The 21,795-nt window shown below is 43.4% G+C and overlaps 1 protein-coding gene across 4 annotated transcripts in view; it reads right to left on the bottom strand.

The window, feature by feature from the left end:
* The window catches only part of MAPRE3 (microtubule associated protein RP/EB family member 3), a 169,563-nt gene that overhangs the window by 67,658 nt on the left and 80,110 nt on the right, over positions 1 to 21,795 (bottom strand). Inside the window, exon 1 of one of the 4 annotated variants that reach the window (XM_073625047.1) lies at positions 2,954 to 3,135. The exons of the other annotated variants lie outside the window; for them this stretch is intronic. Coding sequence (XP_073481148.1) covers positions 2,954 to 3,054 — 101 coding nt within the window. The 5' untranslated portion in view covers positions 3,055 to 3,135. Of the gene's footprint in view, positions 1 to 2,953; positions 3,136 to 21,795 lie in introns of those variants that run through there. 4 annotated transcript variants of the gene reach the window in all.

The raw sequence follows: 21,795 nt of genomic DNA, 5'->3' as shown, positions 1-21,795 counted from the left end.
TAGAGTATGACCATCCCCGATATGGAGGGGTCAATAAGCACACATACTGGAAATATGGTCTGATAGAGATGAAATGAGTACTATGATGGATCTAATGAGCTTGACGCGTCTCGTGGATCAACCACTTCATCAGGAGCGAATGAATCTAATTTCTAAAGAAAATATATACAAATATATACAAATAAATGACCAATATATTCCAACGTATGGACCAACTATATGGGAACATGGTCGGGGATGGTCATACTCTATTTACTGTATCTGTGCCATGCTGCTTTCGTATCTTACATGTATATGGTGCTATATGCTATGATGTTTATATACATTGCCATATGTCATTTTTTTGCTGTTTAATAAATAAATATGCTTTTTATATCCATGTGCATTTCCTTGGTCTCCCCACACACGCCTCATTCAAAGTCTCACCCTCCCCCCATTTTTTAATTTGATAGGAATGAAGGCGTACACCTATCTATACGTCTCATTCAAAGTCACAATTTATTCCCCCCTTTTGATTAAGTCTGAGGGAGAGAGTATGCAGATTGTACAATCTGATTGTACAGAGTATGTGATGTTGCCATGACCCTCGTCCCCTCTAACAATTGGACATACTTTTTTTTTTACTAATTTCTTTTATTTGTGCTGCAAAGCAGCAGTTCTAAGCTTCTTGCCTAGGCGAGAGTTACATTTTTTTTCCTCCGCCTCCTGTGCATGTGCAGATGTGCCACAGGGCTTTGAGTCCCAAGCGAGCCCTACAGCACAGTTGCGCACATGCGGGTATTCCTGGCCATCTACACAGAACCGAATATTAGGGAAGTTCCAAACATTTGCTGTCTTTGCGCATGCACACAAAATTACCTGCGCATGTTCAGATAAGCTGAACGGATTTGCCAGGTGGGGGTGGCGTCAGGTGAGAGAGGGGGGGAAGGGGCAACCTGAGAGACGGACTGAAAGTGTTAAGCTAAAATACACTGGAGGAGATTTACTAAAACTGGTGCACACAGAATCTGGTACAGCTGTGCAAAGTAACCAATCAGCTTCTAACATCAGCTTGTTCAATTAAACTTTGACAATAAAACCTGGAAGCCGATTGGTTAGTATGCACAGCTGCATCAGATTCTATGTGCACCAATTTACATCCATTGAGAATTTAATATTACTTTACTAAACAATGCAAGAATGTCCGCTTCTTCAGGACCAAACGGTCATCAACACCCATAAGACTTTAATCAGTTATCTCTATACATATCTATAGTGGATAACCAGCATTATATTTATTGATTATGGTGTTTGTTATCCACTATAGATATGTATAGAGACAAGTGACTACATTCATAAGGAAATTGCTGACTACTTGGTCCTGAAGAAGTGGAAATTGTCCCTGAAACGCGTCAAGACTGGTCTGCACACCCATGCTGCCACTGGAACATGATGCTCAAGGCCGCTAGGAGGGTCTCCAGATCATGCAGCACCATGACAGGCTGCACAGTAATGACAATGCTGGGAGCCCTTTCTACGAGGCCCCGATCGGTGGTAGTTATCCCTGAGCTGTTGGTGCCAAGTCAGTCACAGTTCTCATTTCCGTGAATACAAATTTCCATATGAACATCAGGTCAGGCTCAGATTATATATGAGAAGAGACAAGGACAATTATTTTACAGAACCCGATACTTTTACAGAACCTGATACCTGTAGATTTATCAAGTGGAAGATCCAAGCTATTCGATTTCAGTGACAAGATAGATAAAGTAGTATTACTATAGAGGAAATTAATGGATTATTGAATCCACTCAGTGACAGGTGGAATCACTCTTTGACTTCTAAAATATCTTGGAGACACCGCTGGCAGGATCGTCCCCTGTACTTCCTGGCTCTATTCCCACCCACTCTGGAATGCTTCTGCTCCTCCTGTTAAATTCTACATAATTTAATTTCCTAAACCAACAGGGATGGTAGGAACACCTTATAATGGGCAAATCAGGTGTACAGACCTGGGAACACAGTAGAGGGATGGTGTGAACCACTCATAATGGGCACAGCAGGTATACAGTCCTGGGAACTCAGAGCAGGGATGGTGGAAACCCCTCATAATGGGCACAGCAGGTATACAGTCCTGGGAACTCAGAGCAGGGATGGTGGAAACCCCTCATAATGGGCACAGCAGGTGTACAGTCCTGGGAACTCAGCACGGGGATGGTGGGAACCCCTCATAATGGGCACAGCAGGTGTACAGACCCAGGAACTCAGGGTAGGGATGGTGGGAACCCCACATAACGGGCACAGCAGGTGTACAGAACTGAGATTCCACACATGGTTTGTGGGAACCCTATATAATGGGTACAGCAGGTGTACAGAACTGAGATTCCACACATGGTTTGTGGGAACCCTATATAATGGGTACAGCAGGTGTACAGACCTGAGAACTCCACACAGGGTTGATGGAAACTCTTTATAATGGGCACAGCAGGTATGAAGAGCCGAAAACTCAGAGCAGAGATCTCACCAACAGTTCCTGAGAGACAAAAGGCACCGCTAGACACTTTAACACTACAATTTCTATCAAACAAGAAAACATAATTTTGGGTGGACTGACCCTTAAAAAAAAAAAAGAACATTTAAAGAAGAACTGTTCATGAGCAACTGGCCAGAAAACAATCTGATTAGTCATGCTGGATAATCGGCACCAGTTGTCTCAGCATATCCTACTAGCCTAACATGCTGGGACTTGTAGTTCCTCATCAGTCATCAGGACACAACTACAGACAAGGGGAGCTCTCCTGGTATCGGAGATGGTGGCCAGAAATACGTATTTTAGCCCCCAAGTACCTTGTTCTCTTTATTCATCTCCTATTAATGAGGATCTCTCTGCAGAGATGGGGATCAGCTTAACCAGACACACAATACAGGTAACACGTCCAATGGGGACACCCTGCCCAGGCTGAGAGGGACCTACCTGTACCATCGCTCCTCCCTGACAACGTGCTTCCTGAAGGGGATAATTCGATGCTCCTCTGGGCTGCAGCGGCCTCGGGAGGGCAGGAGCGGGGAGGGCATTGGGTGTGGAGGAGGCTCAGCTGCAGTGTGCAGAGGATGGAGTACACAGACGTCTGGCTGAACTGTATACAGAGAGAGAAGAGAAAGCAGACTAGAGAGGAGGAGGGGCCCCAGCAACACACACTGACCGACTCTATGCCAGCCTGATGGCAGAATGCAAGGGTCCCCACTCTGTGCCAGCCTGATGGGAATGTACTACAGGTCTTTACTAGGTGCCAGCCTGATAGCAGCATGTTACAGGTCCTCACTCTGTGTCAGCCAGATAGCAGTATATTAGAGGTCCTCACTCTGTGCCAGCCTGATGGGAATGTACTAAAGGTCTTTACTAGGTGCCAGCCTGATAGCATCTTACAGGTCTTCACTAGGTGCCAGCCTGATAGCAGCATGTTACAGGTCCTCACTCTGTGTCAGCCAGATAGCAGTATATTAGAGGTCCTCACTCTGTGCCAGCCTGTTGGAAGAACTCTATGGGTCACTTTGGGTTCTCACTCTGTGCCAGTCTGATAGTATTATATTACAGATCCTCACTCTGCGCCAGCCAGATGTCAATTTACTATAGGTTTTTAATAGGTGCCAGTCTGATAGCAGCATATTGCATGTCCTCACTCTGTGCCAGTCTGATGACAGAATGCTATGAGTCACTATGATTCCTTGCTTCCAGTCTGATGGGAATGCAGTACAGGTCTTCATTAGGTGCCAGCCTGATAGCAACATTTAAAAGGTCCCATCTTTTTGCCAGCCTGATAGCTGAATGCTATGGTTCCTCCCTGCCAGCCTGATGGAAATGTACTACAAGTTTTCACTGTCCCAGCCTGATAGCAACAAAAATAAATGTCCTCACTCAGTGTCAGCCTATTGGCAGATTGCTAGGGGTCACTATGGGTCTTCACCGCAAGCCTGATGGGGATGTAGAACAGGTCTCACTGTGCCAGTCTGACAGCAACATATTACAGGTCCTCACTTTGTGCCAGTCTTATAGAAGAATGCTACTGGTCCTCACCCTGTGTCAGCCAAATGGGAATGTACTATAGGTCTTTACTATGTGCCAGCGTTATAGGTATATACTACAGGTTTTTACTATGTGCCAAAACCAGCAGGGAAGCTGGGAACCCTCATAATGGGCACAGCAAATGTACCGACCTGGGAACTCAGCACAGAGATGGTAGAAACCCCTCATAATGGGCACAGCACGTATGGAGACCTGAGAACTCAGCACAGGGATGGTGGGAACTCCTCATAATGGGCACAGTAGGTGTGCAGACCTGGGAACAGCACAGGGATAGTGGGAACCCCTCATAATGGGCGCAGCAGGTGTTCAGACCCAGGAACTCAGCACAGAGATAGTGGGAACTCCTCATAATGAGCACAGCAGTTGCGCATATATTGGACACAGCAAGTGTGTGGTCTGATGTCAGAATATTATAGGTCCTTAGTCTGTTCTACCTGGATGACAGAATTATGTGCCAGCCTAATATTACGGGTCCTTCCTCTGTGCCAGGCTAATATATTGCAGTACATGTCCTTACTCGGTGCCAAACTGATGGCAGAATGCTACAGATCTTTACTCTGTGACATCTTAATGGCAATGTACTACAGTTCCTTACTCTGAGCAAGTCCGATAGCAGCATATTACAGGTCCTTACTCTGATCCAGTCTGATATTAGCATATTACAGCTCTGTGCCATGTGCCCTCTGTAGATATGTAGCTATCATAACACACATATAACACTGTGCCAGAGTCTGATACCAGCACATCACAATGCACCTCACTCATTGCAACATATTACATTGATCTCACTACTTATATCAGCATAGTATATTGCAATAATTCAAGATATCACCATACTGTACCCAGCTAACCACAAATAGCAGCATATTACATTGCGCCAGTTCATGATACAAATATATTACATTGTGTTAGGCTCTGATAGCAACATATCACAATCTGCCAGTCCATGGTACCAACATATCACACTGTTCCAATCTAATATAAACATATTACACTGTGCCAGGGTGCCAGCACAATATTACACTGTACCTGCCTCTGTTACCAGCATATTACATTGAGTCATCTATCATACCACCACATGACACTTTTGCCAGTCTAACACTTGGTACACACACAACACTGTACTGTTTCCCAATAGTAGCATATTGCAGGATTCACGGTATGTAAACTTCCTATACTAGCACACACTTTTCTACACTGAGAATTCAGAGAAGTTATTTAGAAAGCTCTACTGCAGTATCTACACTAATGTGCACACATAAATGTGACCAGCAGATGGAGCTACTGCAGCAGAATAGAATGTACGATGAGGTGTACTGCAAGAACCCAGCACATTGTGATCTTCTAGTTATGTGAAAAGCTGCAAACTCAGAAAGAGCCACTAGATGGAGCAGTTGTAACTGCAAATAGTCATTTTCAATCATTGTCTTGTAGAGAGAGCTGGAACAAGAAGAGCTCACAATCTGGGTTGTACACAGCTTTTCCCTTGTCGCTGTTCTAAAATAGCAATCCTCTGCTTTTACAGATAGATGTCTCCTGATGTTCTTCAAGCACCAGGCATGATCAAACGTCCAGGGTTTTTTCTTTTTAAATAATGATTTATTGGAGTATGCAGTCACTATTTTATTTATTCTGTATATGTGTGCCAAACCTACATGCCCATTTGCATTTGTGTGGGGATGGGGGGAATTAAAAAAAAAAATTATATATATATATATATATATATATATATAAAAATGTAAAATGTAAAAATATATATATATATATATATATATATATATATATATATATATATATATATATATATATACATATATACATACACATACTATTATTTTTTTTTTTTACATTTAAAAAAAAAAAAATTATTTACATTATTTACACTTTTTTCATTGAACTTTAGTGCAATCTCAAGGAGTGAATAAGCCCTTTGTGACAGCTTTAGGCCGTGACAGGTATTCTTTATTGAGACCCTTGATGTCGAGATCCTGCCCTTTAAAGGATCTGATCAAACACAAAATGTGCTTGACCAGTGCTTGCCTGGCTGTACAAGCCAGGATACGACAGCACTGAAACCGGTAATGACAAAACCCTTATCACTTCCGGCTTCATTGGTTTCCCGATGGAACAAGAATCCTAAAAATGGTGGCAGGCAGTGCTGGGGGGACTTTTTGAGCACAATAAAGAAGAAACCAGTGCCAGGTTCATGCCTGCAGCTCCTGGTATAACGGCTTGCTGCAGAGACCTCATATATATATATATATATATATATATATGTATATATATATATATATATATATATATATATATATATACATACACACAGCCTCTGGGCAGCAAGCAGTTATGGTGAAGTTTAATCTGCTTATATTTTGCCTTTCCTGGTTTTTCCCTCCCCTCTTATCAACATGCTAACAATGTTTTTAAATAAAACCTGTTTTCATTACATCAGGGTTTGACTCTGAGGAAGTGGACTCGATCCTTGAAACGCGTTAGCCTGTCGGACCTTGTTCCTGTGTGATGTGATGTACCAAGGTTCTGAAGCTGCTTCTAAGAATAGAAGAGTCAAGCTTTTATATTATAAATTAGTTAGTGAGTATATCACTTATTATTGGATTTCATTAAGAATATATTTTCTAGGGGGAATGCACTAGGCTGGTGCACCTTCTGTTTGCTTTATGGTTTTGTTACATCATCTCTGGGTCTTTACGCTTCTCTATGAAATGCAGGCAGATCATGGCTGGTGGGAGGGGCTGGCCTGCCTTAGTACTCCTTTCAGGAGCCCTCAGCCCCGATGTAAGCAATGGGATGGCTCTTGAGCGGAGGTATGTAAATGCCTTGATGGGTGGTCAACAAGGGACAATTTTCAGTGCTGAATTAGGGATCACCTGCAAACAAGGAACAGTGCCAGTGAGGGACCTTGACGGGGGACCTAAGTATAATTTGCTTATTGAGGTAAGGTAAAATAAAAGTTCTGCAGGATAGGTTCGAGTGGGTGGGAGGGAATATGATGCCCATAGCGAGGCTCTCGTTTTTACAGGAACAAATGTCCTCTTTGAGAGATTTCCTCTATGTGCTTGTTCTGGTGACAACTCAAGATTTTGGATTTCCCATCACTGTCTGTCTCAGTGGCAATACTCCCCAGGACATTCAGAGAGGGCGACTCTTCCTAGCAGGGACACAAATACCTAAAAGCCCCATATACTTACCTGAACCATAGCCATGTGACTGTCTTGTGATATGTACACCTCCTACTGGTTAACAATGTCAATCGGTTGGTGCTCACAGGATCCTGAAGACCTCCACCAGCAGTGATGCCATGATGTCACAATGAGGGGAAACAAAAAGACCAGCCAGCAGGCTAAGGCTACAGCAGTGGATCACAGGTCCACACTCCAAAGGCAAGGAGAGAATTATGTGTCCGGAGGCTCCAGTATGTAAAAACGGGGTGTTAAAAAACCCCAAAATAGAAATTAGTAATTGGGCGGGAGTTGCTGCTCAGAGACGGGCTTTATCTTTAAACCGATGAGCTGTCAAAGTTTGTAATTCTTCTGTCTAAAATATTGGATTTTGTAGGTTTTCAGATGACTTGGAGCCTAGATATAATTGTTTTTTCCCAACCCAACACAGTCTACTGTTTTATATTTAAAGAACACTTCACAGATCACCCACTTCCCAACCACCCGCCCCCAATGTATTGTAGATGGGCGGGCGGTGTAGGAAAAGCGACGTATCTGTAGGTCGCTGCATACCTCTTGGAGAGTGCGCAAGCGCGCCCCCCAGCCAGTGCCCACTGTCATTGTACACAGCGGGAGTCTGTCAGCAAGTCCCAGCCAATGATTCACAGCCGGGACCTGATTATCCGCTGTGAACATTCACAGCCCAGAACTCTGTACTGACAATCAACACAGAGCTCTGCACAGAGAAAATGATCTCTCTGTTTCTCATCCCTGTACACACGGTCGGATTTTCCGACGGAAAATGTGTGATAGGTCCTTGTTGTCGGAAATTCCGACCGTGTGTGGGCTCCATCACATATTTTCCATCGGAATTTCCGACACACAAAGTTTGAGAGCTTGCTATAAAATTTTCCGACAACAAACTCCGTTGTCAGAAATTCCGATCGTGTGTACACAAATCCGACGGACAAAGTGCCACGCATGCTCAGAATAAATAAAGAGATGAAAGCTATTGGCTACTGCCCCGTTTATAGTCCCGACATACGTGCTTTACGTCACCGCGTTCAGAACAATCAAATTTTCCGACAACTTTGTGTGACCGTGTGTATGCAAGACAAGTTTGAGCCAACATCCGTCGGAAAAGATCCATGGACTTTGTTGTCGGAATGTCCGATCAATGTCCGACTGTGTGTACGGGGCATAAGAGGTCTGTTAGTAAAAGCAGCACACTTTACATACATTACACATAGTTAGGCACACATTTAACCCCTTGAACCCCCTAGATGTTAACCCCTTCTATGCCAGTGTCATTAGTACAGTGATAGTGTATAATATTATCACTGATCACTGTATTGATGTCAGTGGGGATGTCAGTAGCTGTTAGTTAGTTCCTCCCAGTGTCAGTATCAGATTGCCCGCCACACTATTGCAGTCCCATTCTAAGTCACCGCTATTATGCCCCGTACACACGGTCGGATTTTCCGATGGAAAATGTGTGATAAGACCTTGTTGTCGGAAATTCCGACCGTGTGTAGGCTCCATCACACATTTTCCATCGGATTTTCCGACACACAAAGTTTGAGAGCAGGATATAAAATTTTCCGACAACAAAATCCGTTGTCGGAATTTCTGATCGTGTGTACACAAATCCGACGGACAAAGTGCCACGCATGCTCAGAATAAATAAAGAGATGAAAGCTATTGGCCACTGCCCCGTTTATAGTCCCGATGTATGTGTTTTACGTCACCGCGTTTAGAACGATCGGATTTTCCGACAACTTTGTGTGACCGTGTGTATGCAAGACAAGTTTGAGCCAACATCCGTCGGAAAAAATCCTAAGATTTTGTTGTCGGAATGTCCGAACAAAGTCCGACCGTGTGTACGGGGCATTAGTGTTATATATATAAAAAAAAAAAAATTCCAGTATAGTTTTGTAGGCGCTAGAACTTTCACGCAAACCAATTAATATACACTTATCAGGATTTTTTCCTATCAAAGACAGGTAGGAGAATACATTGTGGTCAAAATTCATGAAGGAATTAGATTTTTTTTTTTTCAATTGGATATGCTTTATGGCAGAAATGATATTTTTTTTCTTTTTCAAATTTTAGGTCTATTTTTGTTATATCACAAAAAATAAAAAACACAGTGGTGATCAAATACCACTAAGACCCTTTTCACACTGGGGCACTTTGCAGGCGCTACATCGCTAAAAATAGCGCCTGCAAAGCGCCCTGAAAGAGCCGCGCCTGTCTCTTCAGTGTGAAAGCCCTCACTTGAGCCGTGCGCTGGCAGGACAGTAAAAAAAGTCCTGCTAGCAGCATCTTTGGAGCTGTGAAAGAGCGGTGTGTATACCCCTCCTCCACCGCTCCTGCCCATTGAAATCAATGGGGCAGCGCGGCTATACTGCCGGCAAAGCGCGTGGGTGGTTTTAACCCTTTTTCGGCCGCTAGCAGGGGTTAAAAGCGCCCCGCTAGTGGCTGAATACCCCCGCAAATACGACGGTAAAGTACCGCTAAAAACAGCAGCGCTTTACCGCCGATGCCGCCGACGCCCCAGTGTGAAAGGGGCTTAAAAGAAAGCTTTATTTGTATGATAAAAATGATCTAAATTTCGGGTACAGCCTTGCATGACTGCACAATTACCAGTTAAAGTAGCACTGTGCTAAATAGCAAAAAAATGGCCCGGTCATGAAGAGGGTAAAATTTCCATTTGTGTGCAGTGAAAAAAATGCAGTGTAATTTTTTCTTTTGAAAATTGATTTCATAAGCATTTGAGTAAATATTGTGTGACACAAAAAATAGGATTACAAAATGTTTCTTTTCTAGGTCCTCTGCTGTCTTCATATTCTTTTCTGTCATGTTTCCAGCTAACAATGTGCATATTAGCATTTACATAACAATTTTTAAAAATGTAGTCTGTAGTGAAAGGGTTAAAGTAAAACTGTGGAGAAATAAATACTGGACCTACCCTAAATGACCCATTCCCAAGAAAGCTTGTACCCTTTCTATGCATGCACTTCTATCTGCATCGACCAGCTGTGGGTGCCGGCAAACCTGGGGCTCTCCTGTCCCTCTGCAATCTAAATGTCACAAATGGAGATGATCACTTCACTTTCTTCAGGGTATAAATAACCTAATTATTCACAGTGCTCACAACTCATCAGGCCTTTTACTGACGCATTTCACACAAAACTTGGACTTAATAATCTCAAGCGTTGGGTGACAATCTCAAAACAAAAAGAAATGGACTTCCATTTTTATATGTTCCTACACACACTTTAGGCTACTGCGCTTCTCACCTATACAAAGTGACCAGGACCGGATGTCCTAACATGTCCTGAAAGACTACTGGTCACTGTAGGCACAGGGACTGATGAGAGCTGAGGCTCTCGCTGCTGCTTAGCATTCATTTGAATGGGCTGATGTGCCCTCGCAAACGCGGACCGCACAAAACGTGGATATGTGAACTTAGCCTTACTCTGTGCCAATAAGATTCTGGTGGTCCTACTGAGTAAAAAAATGTAGAAGACAAGCAGATGAGCAGTATTTTTTCTTTTTCCTGGCTTGTGGCCAGGCTCTGCTTTTACCAGCCTGAATGAACCCAATAAATCCAGACAACAGGGGAGGAATGTTTTCAAACAGGCAGTGATTTTAAAACTTTTTAAAATGCCTAGGTCAAAACTGGGAGGATGGCAACCTGAATGCTCTAGCACAGTGATGGTGAACCTTGGCATCCCAGATGTTTTGGAACTACATTTCCCATGATGCTCCACTACACTTCCAAATACCGCTACAAAGCAAAGGGAGAACGAAGATTCGCAGTCCAAGGACCTCGGCTATGGTACGCTCTTCCGACTTACATCCGCATGGAAGAAAACCATCAGGCCTTCAGGAAATAACTCAAGACCTACCTCTTCTAAGAAGCTGACAACACAGAACACATCTAGCGCCTTGAGGCGATTCAGTTCGCATTTGCAGTGCTTTACAAATCATTCATTCATTCACACTGTAGAGTGCATGAGCATCATGGGAAATGTAGTTCCAAAACATCTGGGGTGCCAAGGTTCACCATCACTGCTCTAGCATTAACAGTACCATTGACTGGAAAGCTTTGAAGGGCAGTCTACAACTTTTTGTGTTGGTCAAATGTCCACAGATTTTTGGCCATATAGTGTATTTGCAACTGTACAATATCAGGTCTCTGTTTTTAATACATGGTGTTAGTGCTCATTTGCTGACTGGTGAATCAGAGCTTGGGAAATACTTGTAAAGTGTGCTAGGATATTATGAATACGGTACCTACGTTCCAAGTTACTGTATAGAAAATAGTGTAGAATTGAGGAAATATGTACTTTTATGATACCACCATAGACATAACAACACTATGGGGCTGATTTACGAAAGCCATGCGCCATCAGTAGAGGCGCAAAGCACATTTTCATATTTACGAAACGGTGCGCCGGGACATGGCGCATGGCATCTTCAATTCAAAATTAACAGAAGATGGAGGTGCCAATATCATGGGGTGATGTGAGGAAGTTTATTAACAACTGCCCAAGTAACAAATATGGCCAAAATAGAATGAGAAAGTAACTTTTTCAGAGAAAGCCTGCTGTGCCTGCAAGTACGTTCAGAACTGTGTGAGATCAATGTAAGCACTGCGCATGCGCAAGCGGCTCTTGCACTCGTTGAAATGCGTTTGTTCACTTAGTAAATGTCAAGCAACGTAAATGCAGTTGCATGGGTTGAACGGGCGCACCTCTAAACTTGACAATTTTTATTTTACGCTGGTTCACCTTTATGTATTTTTTTAAGAATATTTGCACACAGGTCATGTTAGCATCTTACGTTGCCAACATGTGACATGCACCTTGTTAAAATAATGTAAAAAGACTCTTTCTCCTCTAGCTCCTCCTAAAAGGGCATTTAACCTTCCCCCTCTAATGCATATGATTTCCATGGGCTAGGTTTGCTTTTAAAGGGGAACTCCACACTCCATTCTACAATGCTCTTGTCTCCCCCTTTTAATGCATATGATTTCTTTCGGCTAACTTTTGCTTTTAAAGGGGAACTCCACACTCCATTCTCCAAAGGCTGCCTTCACCAATCCAAACCACATCCTTTTTTAGAGCATACAACAGGGTCAGCTAGGAAAGGAGAGAGAAGAGCGATCGCCCAACCCCCTCCAGAACCATACAAGGCCACATGCACTCAACATAGGTGGCTGCCTTTGGGGCATGTTGGGCCCAGCCCAATACCAACCACAAAGCACCTTGTACCCACTAGTTTAAAGGGGATTTTCACATTCTGTAAAGCCCCCTGTCTGCAGCCCCCCACAACCCCAGCCTAGGTTTGTGTGGAAGAGGCCCTTGTCCCCCTAAATATGAGAACAAGGTGGTTGACTTTTGGTGTGCCCGAGCCCCTCCTGCCCCCAAGCATACACCCCCCCTTTCATGGGCTGGCTTGCTGTGTGTTTGGCTAGGAGTTTGTTAGTGTTTGGGGTGGGATTTTTCACGTGGGGGTTCTCATTTTAAGCCTTAACAGACCCAAATGACCTTGTATGTATTCGGGGGGGGGGCTATTTTTTTATTTTTTTTAATATTGCAGCTTTGTAGACTTGTAACTTTTCTCTAAAGCCGTACATCTTTGAAGCAGCATTTTGGATACATGCTACAGATCAACCACTTTACAGGCAGAGTAAGCCCCCCCCCCCCCAGTTACTAGCTTTTCAGAAATGTTGCATTTTTAAAGGCACTTCTCCTTGTTTCGTTTTTGGGGTTGTCTAAATTAGTGACATTGCTATATGTCCCTTAGAGTGGGCCCTGGGCCCCCATACCCATTTTAGGGCCAATAACTAGAAGATAAGCCAGTCAAGTAGGGACTAGCAAAATTAACAAGTCAGTTCCCATAGACTGCAATGGTATTTGTTGTCTAACTTTTGCCCATATTAGGCTCTTTGTTTGCCCCCCTGGACTGGGGGTTTTTGTCCCATCTGTAATTTTGTAGCATGCTGGATGATGTGCTTAATTTTGGACAGGGGGGTGGCTTATTTTGTGCTAGCTGTATTTGGGTTGATCTGGGCATGCTCAGGGACTTTGTTTTTTTTTATTCTTTTTGTGTGTGAACAGCACTTGGATGTTTCTGGGCATGCTCAGAGAGTGTGTTTTTTGGGTTAGTAATTTAAGGACATCCTTAACAGGTGTACCCACTTTGAAGTTCTGTCTCCACATTGGGTGAACTTGCATTTTGTGTGTTTCATGGACTGTCCATGTGTTTTCAATTGCCTCATTAGCACGCAAACCTATGTTATATAAAGCTTGCAGATAGTATTTTTTACCTTGCCCAGCAAAGAGGCAAGATTGTGTGTGGGGGGCCGACAAGAGAGTACATTTGGGTGTCTTTATAGAGTTAGGAACACATGTATTTTCTCTTTGTATATTGTTTGTAATGTCTTTGCAAAACAGATGTGTTTTTTTTACTTTTGTTTATTGTATTTTTTTGGGGGGGGGGATATTTTCCACAGAAATATTTTTGATGTTGTCAATGTGTGCCGTTTGTAGGTTGATTTAATTGTCTGTGCTGCATTATTTTGCAAAATCTTCCTCAAGATGTTGTGACTAATGTTAAAATCCTTAAAGAGGAAGTAAACTCTGATGGGTTTTACTTCCTCTTTTGCTCCCCGCAAGGCCTGCAAATTAAAAGCATAATGGGCTAGTATGCATCGCATACTAGGCCATTATATGACACTTACCTGCAAACGAAGCCTGCGCTGTCCCCTGTGCAGGCCGCGTCCATCCTCAACCCTCTTCCTTCTGGGGCCGAGGACTCTGGCTCTGTGACTGGACGGAGCCATGTGACGTCACTCCCGTGCATGCGCGCGGGAGTCGTCAGTCACAGCACACGCCGGGGAAGAAACGGCACAGTGGTCCGTTTCTTCACAGCGCATGAGCCGATGACGACATTAGGAGATATTTCCACTACCTATAGTAAGACAAAAGGGTTTACAACCACTTTAATAGATGTCTGTTTGTGGGTGCACTCCTGTTAATTTCCTATGCAAAATGGTCAGACCTCCAAACCATATTCTGTTAGTGTCTCAAATTAACATACATGTGTTTTTTTGCTTTCCTTGCTCTTTTCTAAGTCCTGTTTTGTTAACCAATAAAATTTAAAGCAAATTTTTATGTTTTATTAATTTTCATGCAACAGATTTCCCAGCTGCAGCTTAACTAGGTTGATTGGCATGGCAAAACAAAAGGTGTGATTTGTCTAAAAGCTACTTTCCTGGTGCCTTCATAGTAGCATATGCATGGATTGTGCGTATGCTGCCATGGGTAGTCACCAGGAAAGAAAAATTACAGTGAGGTAAGTATTACATTTTCCATGTTAGCGCAGTGGTTCCCAGCCTCAGTCCTCAAGTACCCCTGACAGGACATGGTTTGGAAATTTATCTTAGCTAAAATAGCCATCCAAAATACAAAGCCATTGACTGATTTAAAGCACCTGGGCAAGATGAAGGAAAATCTGCAATCATGGCCTGTTGGGGGTACTCAAGGACAGGGTTGAGAACCACTGATTTAGAGCACTGAGCTAAAATCTAGCTCAAGACAATCCTATTCTAATTGTGGGCATTTGAGGGAAACCAAGTGAGTGTTATAACCCCTGCTTGTCTTTTTTAGGTTAGGCTTTGTGTCGTTTCCTTTTAAATTGGCTTTACTTCCTGTCACATCAGCCAAACAGGAAGTGAGGGTAAAACCCTACCAATGTCTTTCCTTGGGGACACACAGGTAAATCTAACTAGTGTCCCCATTAGGCAAATTGCACTCTAGCACTTTGTTGTGTACACCCCAAATTATTAGGTCTTTTGGGGTTTAGTAACGGCAAATCCACTCTGCAATATAAGTATACTCGCTGTAAATCTGAGGGCAAGCACTGGTGATTTTATCATCCAATCACGTAGAAGCAAAGATTCAGATTTTTTTTCCCTTGCATGTCCCCCTCGGATCTCCAGCAAGTGCACTTGTAGTGCAAAGTGGATTTGCCTTTAGTAAATAAACGGCAAAGTCCAAGATACCTAATAATTTGGGGTGTACACAGCAAATTGCTAGAGTGCAATTTACCTAATGGGCAAACTTTTTAGATAGACCTGTGTGTCCCCAAGGAAAGACATTGGTAGGGTTTTACCCTCATTTCCTGTTTGGCTATGTGACAGGAAGTGAATACATTTGAAGGAGAAAGTGGCAAAATTTGGGAGGTGTCTTCACCCTAACAGGGGTGTAGACATCCCCAAAAACTGACACAACTTCTAATCCCTCTGCACTCTATCCCTAAGCAAAAATAAGAGAGGATTTCATTTAATTTAACTTTGCAAAGACACATTTCTAAGTTCTACGGTGATGCATGTCAATGGCCCATTTAGACCTTGTTTAATAGAAAACACCAGTTACCTTTCACTAGAAACATTTGTTAGTCCAGTCCTGGAAATCTGCATCTGCTTTTCTATTAATGTCCCTAAAAATTGGGTTCCTGCAGCTAGATGCATGACTGTTGTGCATTCGAGATGCGCAACTGCTGTGTGCGTGGAGGTATGTGTCTGTAGCGCATATCTCGTTCCTGGAAGCGGTGGCCAGCACACAGGAATGACATCACGTCCCTCCAGGAAGTTGCTTGTACTGCTGCCAATTTCTTCCCACTACCATGCCCCGCTCACTGTTATCTGAGGAAGAGATGATCCTTATTTGAAAATTAATAAAACATTTTTTTTTTTTAACATTGGTTGGTGTTTGCGTAGGTCCAAAACACACATTCATACATATTAGGGCCAATTTAGACAGGATGCAATTTACCTACCAGCATGTTTTTAGAGTGTGGGAGGAAACCCACACAGGCACAGGGAGAACATGCAAACTCCAGGCAGATGGTGTCACAGACGGGATATAAACTAGTGACCCTTTTTGCTGCTAGATGAAAGTGCTAACCACTACACCACTGTGCTGCCCAAATATATATCTATAGATGTAGGTTCTTGTTCTTGTCCACCAGCAGAGAGAAGTTGCGTAGATGCCACACTCCCAATTCTGGAGGCATAATAATGGTCTAGCACAGGTGTCTTCAAACTACAGCCCTCCAGTTGTTCAGGAACTACAATTCCCATCATGCCTAGTCATGTCTGTGAGTGTCAGAGTTTTATAATGCCTCATGGGATGTGTAGTTCCACAACAGCTGGAGAGCCGTAGTTTGAAGATTCCTGATCACTCAGGGAAAAAAGGTAGTTTCTCATGTGCCTTGTATAATGCCCAAGAAATATCGTTAGGAAAATACAAGTGGGTCATGGCACATCTACATTCCAAATTTGGCACTTAAGATGGTCGTGCAGTATGCAATCTAATTGGCCGATTTCTGTACAACTCGATATTTCAGCAAAAAATTTAATAAGAAGACGCACTTGAACAATTAATTCAAATTATAGGAAATCAAACAGGCTCTTGCAATAAATCTATTTTTTTTAAATCTAACTGATTGCAGTATATAGTCACCTTTAAAGATCAAGATCTGAAAATATTAATTTATTGGCTTTAGAAACACTTCTCTGTTCTTTGTAATGTATTGAAAGATTTGGCTAAAAATAGAAAAAAAAAAATTTCAAAGATATATTAGAAGTAATAGGAATGAGCTTAGCATCAAAAGGGTTAATTAACTGAGAACACCTACTAATTGCCTAACAAGACACATCCAAAGAGATGAAATTAACCAATTGTATTGGGCGTGCGCTATTATCAATGAGTAAACTGCAGTTACCCTAGCACCAGTTGCAGTTTACATATTTATTGCCGTGTTGCGCGTCTACTTGCACCGGTTCGCACATTCAATCAATGATTTTTCCAGGGCACCAATTAAGGTGTGAACTGGCGCAGCGCATTCGTCTTAGTAAATCACCCCCTATGTATGATTTAAAAACCACAATATTTTATTACAAAAAATATTTTAAAAAACTTGCCTGGGGTGTCATAGGATAGCCTTAGATCTATGTCTTCTCATGTTGATGTTTCTACAGTGCTTTGAAAAAGTATTCATACCCCTTGAAATTTTCCACATTTTGTCATGTTACAACCAAAAACGTAAATGTATTTTATTGGGATTTTATGTAATAGACCAACACAAAGTGGCACATTGGCTGGTCGTAACTTGTCTCATGCCCCTTGGCTCTCCCGGGAGTGCCGGGGCCTTTTGGATCTTGTGTCCCCTGTTGCTGCCCATGAGCTGAAACTGTGGGATGCTTTGAATGCTCAGGGGCTGTCTCCACCTGTGCCCCAACTGGCACCCCTAGGGGGCTTCCCCTGGTTCATTCTTGGGGAACACCTTTCCTACTTTCGAACGTGGGCAAGAGATGGGGAGGTACGATGCAGAAGGTTCATACATGATCAGGGCCTAGTCTCTTTGGACGGGCTTTGTGCTCAATTTGGCCAATTCCCAATGGATGATTGGCATTCTAGACAGTTACATGATTTTGCTCACAGTCTACCTCAAGCCATTGGACCCCCGTCCTCTTTGACTCCATTCTAGAATTATGTATGTTGCTACTCCTATCCCTCACTCCTTCCCCAAAGCACCTTGTCCCCATGTTGATGGGGACAAGGGCCTCATCCCCACAACCCTTGCCCGGTGGTTGTTAGGGTCTGCGGGCGGGGGGCTTATCAGAATCTGGAAGCCCCCTTTAACAAGGGGCCCCCCAGATCCTGCCCCCCTAAAAAAGAAAGAAAAAAAAGTGTCCCGCGATGTCCATCCATCTTCAATCACTTTGCAGATGAACCCAAAAAAATAGATATATAGGCAAGGGCGGGGTCATCCGATTACATCAGCAGGTGGCCCCGCCCTTGCCTTTATAACAGCTGTCACTGGGAAAAGACAGCAGTCGGCGGGACGCCTCCCATCGAGGCGGAGCTTTTTTTTTCTTCGGGTCCGTCTGCGCCGTGATTGAGGATGGGTGGAAATCGCGGGAGACTTTTTTTTTTCCTTTTTAATAAAGGAATTGTCAAAAACTATCTTTTGTGGTTTTTACTTTTTGACACTTTTTTGGTAAATGGGTAGGGGTACAATGTACCCCATACCCATTCACATGGGGGGGCAGGATCTGGGGGCCCCCTTCTTAAAGGGGGCTTCCAGATTGCGAAAAGCCTAACACCTGCAGACCCCCACAACCACCGGGCAAGGGTTGTGGGGATGAGGCCCTTGTCCCCATCAACATGGGGACATGGTGCTTTGGACTTTCAGAGATTAGAGAACCTTAGTGAAGAAACAGCATCACGGAGACCAAGGAACACACCAGACAGGCCTGAGATAAAGTTGTGGAGAAGTTTAAAGCAGGGTTACAATGGGGAAAATTATTATTTGATCCCCTGCAGATTTTGTAAATTTGCCCACTTACAAAGAAATGAAGGGTCTATAATTGTTATCATAGGTGTATTTTAAATGATAGAGACAGAATATCAACTAAAAATCCAGAAAAAAACACCATACAAATGTAATAAATTTTCTTGCAGTTCAGCAAGTAAAATTATGGAGAATTGTTATTAAATACTTACCGTAATTTTCCTTTCCTGGCCTTTCAGCACACAATGGGTTAACGCCTCATCTGGCGCCCACATGACCACCTTTTCCTAGCTGAATAAAAGACAGACCCTCCCCCACTGACGTGTTTGATAATCTAGCCTGCGACAGTCCTCTTGGGAGGGAGTCCTGTGCTGACGTGAGGATAGGCCAGGAAAGGAAAATTGCGGTAAGTATTTGACAACAATTTTCCATATTCCTGCCCATACCTCAGGTCAGCACACAATGGGAATTAACTAGCTGAAAAAATGGGTGGGAGAGAACACAAGAAAAGAAACATTGACAATCGAATAAAAGCTGCCAAAGGCAAAAATTATTTATATGTCTCGTCCCAAACTTTGCAGAACTTGACGACTGCACGCCTAGCTTCTAAAGTTGAATGAAGGGCTAGCCATCTCTCATATACTCTTCACTGACATCCTGGCATAACTGCCCCAAAGACTGCCACCCCTCAGTTCGAAGGAGCTTGCCCCTGTTCCTGAGCAGAAAGGCCCACTTACTGCACGCCAATCTAATCACCCTGGTGAACCACCGCTGCTCTCAGACTGAAGACAAAGCCACGAGAGCGGCACGCTGCCTATACAAGACAGAAAAGCCCCAATGGTGACATTGCAGAGCTTACTAATACCACAGCTGTAAAATATTTGTGCTATCTAAGCAACTTTGCCCGCGACCCGGCACAAGGGATACCCAGCTTCAGGAGGCTTTACCGTCCCACATTCTGGGTCTTCCAACTCCATGAGAGGCTGAACATGGAGGGGCGGTGCAGTGGGGGAATATCCTTGCAGCAAACAAAGTACTTACCACTGCAATCCACAGGTGACCTGGAGCAGACCAAAAAAAAAAAAAGAACACGTCAGTGGGGGAGGGGCTGTCTTTTATTCAGCTAGAAAAAAAGTTGTCATGTGGGCGCCAGATGGGGCGTTAACCCATTGTGTGCTGACGTGAGGTATGGCCAGGAAAAGTATTTGATCCCCTACCAACCAACAATAATTCTGGCTCCCACAGACTGACTACACTATGTGCTCATGTGGTAAACAGATTAGTTCTATCAATTGAAGGTGCTCCTAACGACAACTTGTTATGTGTATAAAAGACACCTGTTAACAAAATCTCTTTCTTTCATTCAAACCTCACCATCATAGGCAAGACCAAATAGTTGTCAAAGGACATCAAGGACAAGATGGTAGACCTGCACAAGGCTGGAATGGTCTACAATACCATCAGCAAGAAGCTTGGTGAGAAGGAGACAACTGTTGGAGCGATTATTTGCAAATGGAAGAAATACAAAATAACCATCAATCGCCCTCAGTCTGGAGCTCCATGCAAGATTTCGCTTCATGGGGTAAGGATGGGCTTTAGAAAAGTAAGGGATCAGCCCAGAACTACACGGGAAGAGCTTGTGATTTATCTCAAGGCAGTTGGGACCACAGTCACCAAACAAACCATTGGTAACACAATACGTGATCATCGCCTGAAATCCTGCAGTGCCCGCAAGGTCCCCCTCCTCAAGAAAGCACATGTACAGGACCATCTGAAGTTTGCCAATGAACATCTAAATGATTCAGAGAAGGATTGGGAGTAAGTGCTGTGGTCAGATGAGACCAAAATTGAGCTCTTTGGCATTAACTCAACTCGCCGTTTTTGGAGGAAGAAAAATGCTGACTATGACCCTATATCCCTACAAGCACGGAGGTGGAAAAATCATGCTTTTTGGCTGTTTCTCAGCTCAAAGGTACAGGCCGACTTTGCCGCATTAAGGGGCCAATGGACCGGGCCATGTATTGTAAAATCTTGGATGAGAACCTTCTTCCCCAAGCCAGAACACTGAAGATGAGTCAAGGACGGGTCTTCCAGCATGTTAATGACCCAAAACATACCACCAAGGCAACAAAGGAGTTGTTCAAGGAGAAGCACATTAACGTCATGAAGTGGCCGAGCCAGTCTCCAGACCATAATCCTATAGAAAATTTATGGAGGGAGCTGAAACTTTGAGTTGCCAAATGACAGCCAAGAAACATTAAGGATTTAGGGAAGATCTGTACAGCAAAGTGACAAAAATCCCTCCTAAGATGTGTGCAAACCTGGTAACCAACTACAAGAAATGTCTTACCTCTGTGCTTGCCAACAAGGGTTTCTCCAAGTATTAAGTCATGTAATGCTTGGAGATTAAATACTTACTTTACTCACTGAACTGCAACTACATTTATAACATTTGCATCATGTGGTTTTGTTTCTGGATTTTTGGTTGATATTCTGTCTCTATCATTTAAACTACACCTATGATAACAATTATAGACCCTTCATTTCTTTATAAGTGGGCAAACTTACAAGATCTGCAGGGGATCAAATAATTATTTCCCCCACTGTATACATAGTGGTACCAAAAAGTCCATAGTGCCTCAATTCTACACTTTTTGCTATACTTTGGGAAATACTTTGTTGTGATTTTCCCATAGTAGTGTCTACAATTGCTCCTTTACAACCAGCAAAAATCAGACCTCATCATAAACAAATAAAAGAACGAATTGAAGAGGAAGTTGTGGGGAAACGCAGACAGTGCTTGTTTCAGACACTGATAAAGCATTCCTATCAGGGGCGTAACTACCACCATAGCGACCCATGTGGGCGCTATGGGGCCCGCACCCGAGTGGGGCCCAGTGAGGATAAGAGCACCGCAGGCACAGTCTCCCAGCCAGGGGAAGAGAGAGGAAAGGAAGAGGCGAGCTATCCGTATCAGCAGAGTTGCCCGATGTAATAGCTTTCATTAGAACTTCCAGTGTTCCCGGGGCTCACGTCACATAGCTCCACCTTTTGGCCCGGTGCCTTTGATAGACAGAACGCCGATCTAATGCGGAACATATGACGTCATCAAAGGCGTCGGGCCAAGAGGTGGGGCTATGTGACGATGAGCCCCGGGAAGACAGGAAATTCAAATGAAAG

Source organism: Aquarana catesbeiana, linkage group LG04 (assembly GCF_042186555.1).
Source record: "Aquarana catesbeiana isolate 2022-GZ linkage group LG04, ASM4218655v1, whole genome shotgun sequence".
NCBI lineage: Eukaryota > Metazoa > Chordata > Amphibia > Anura > Ranidae > Aquarana > Aquarana catesbeiana.
The sequence above is the reverse complement of the archived record's forward strand: the minus strand, read 5'-3'. Positions and strand labels throughout refer to the sequence as shown.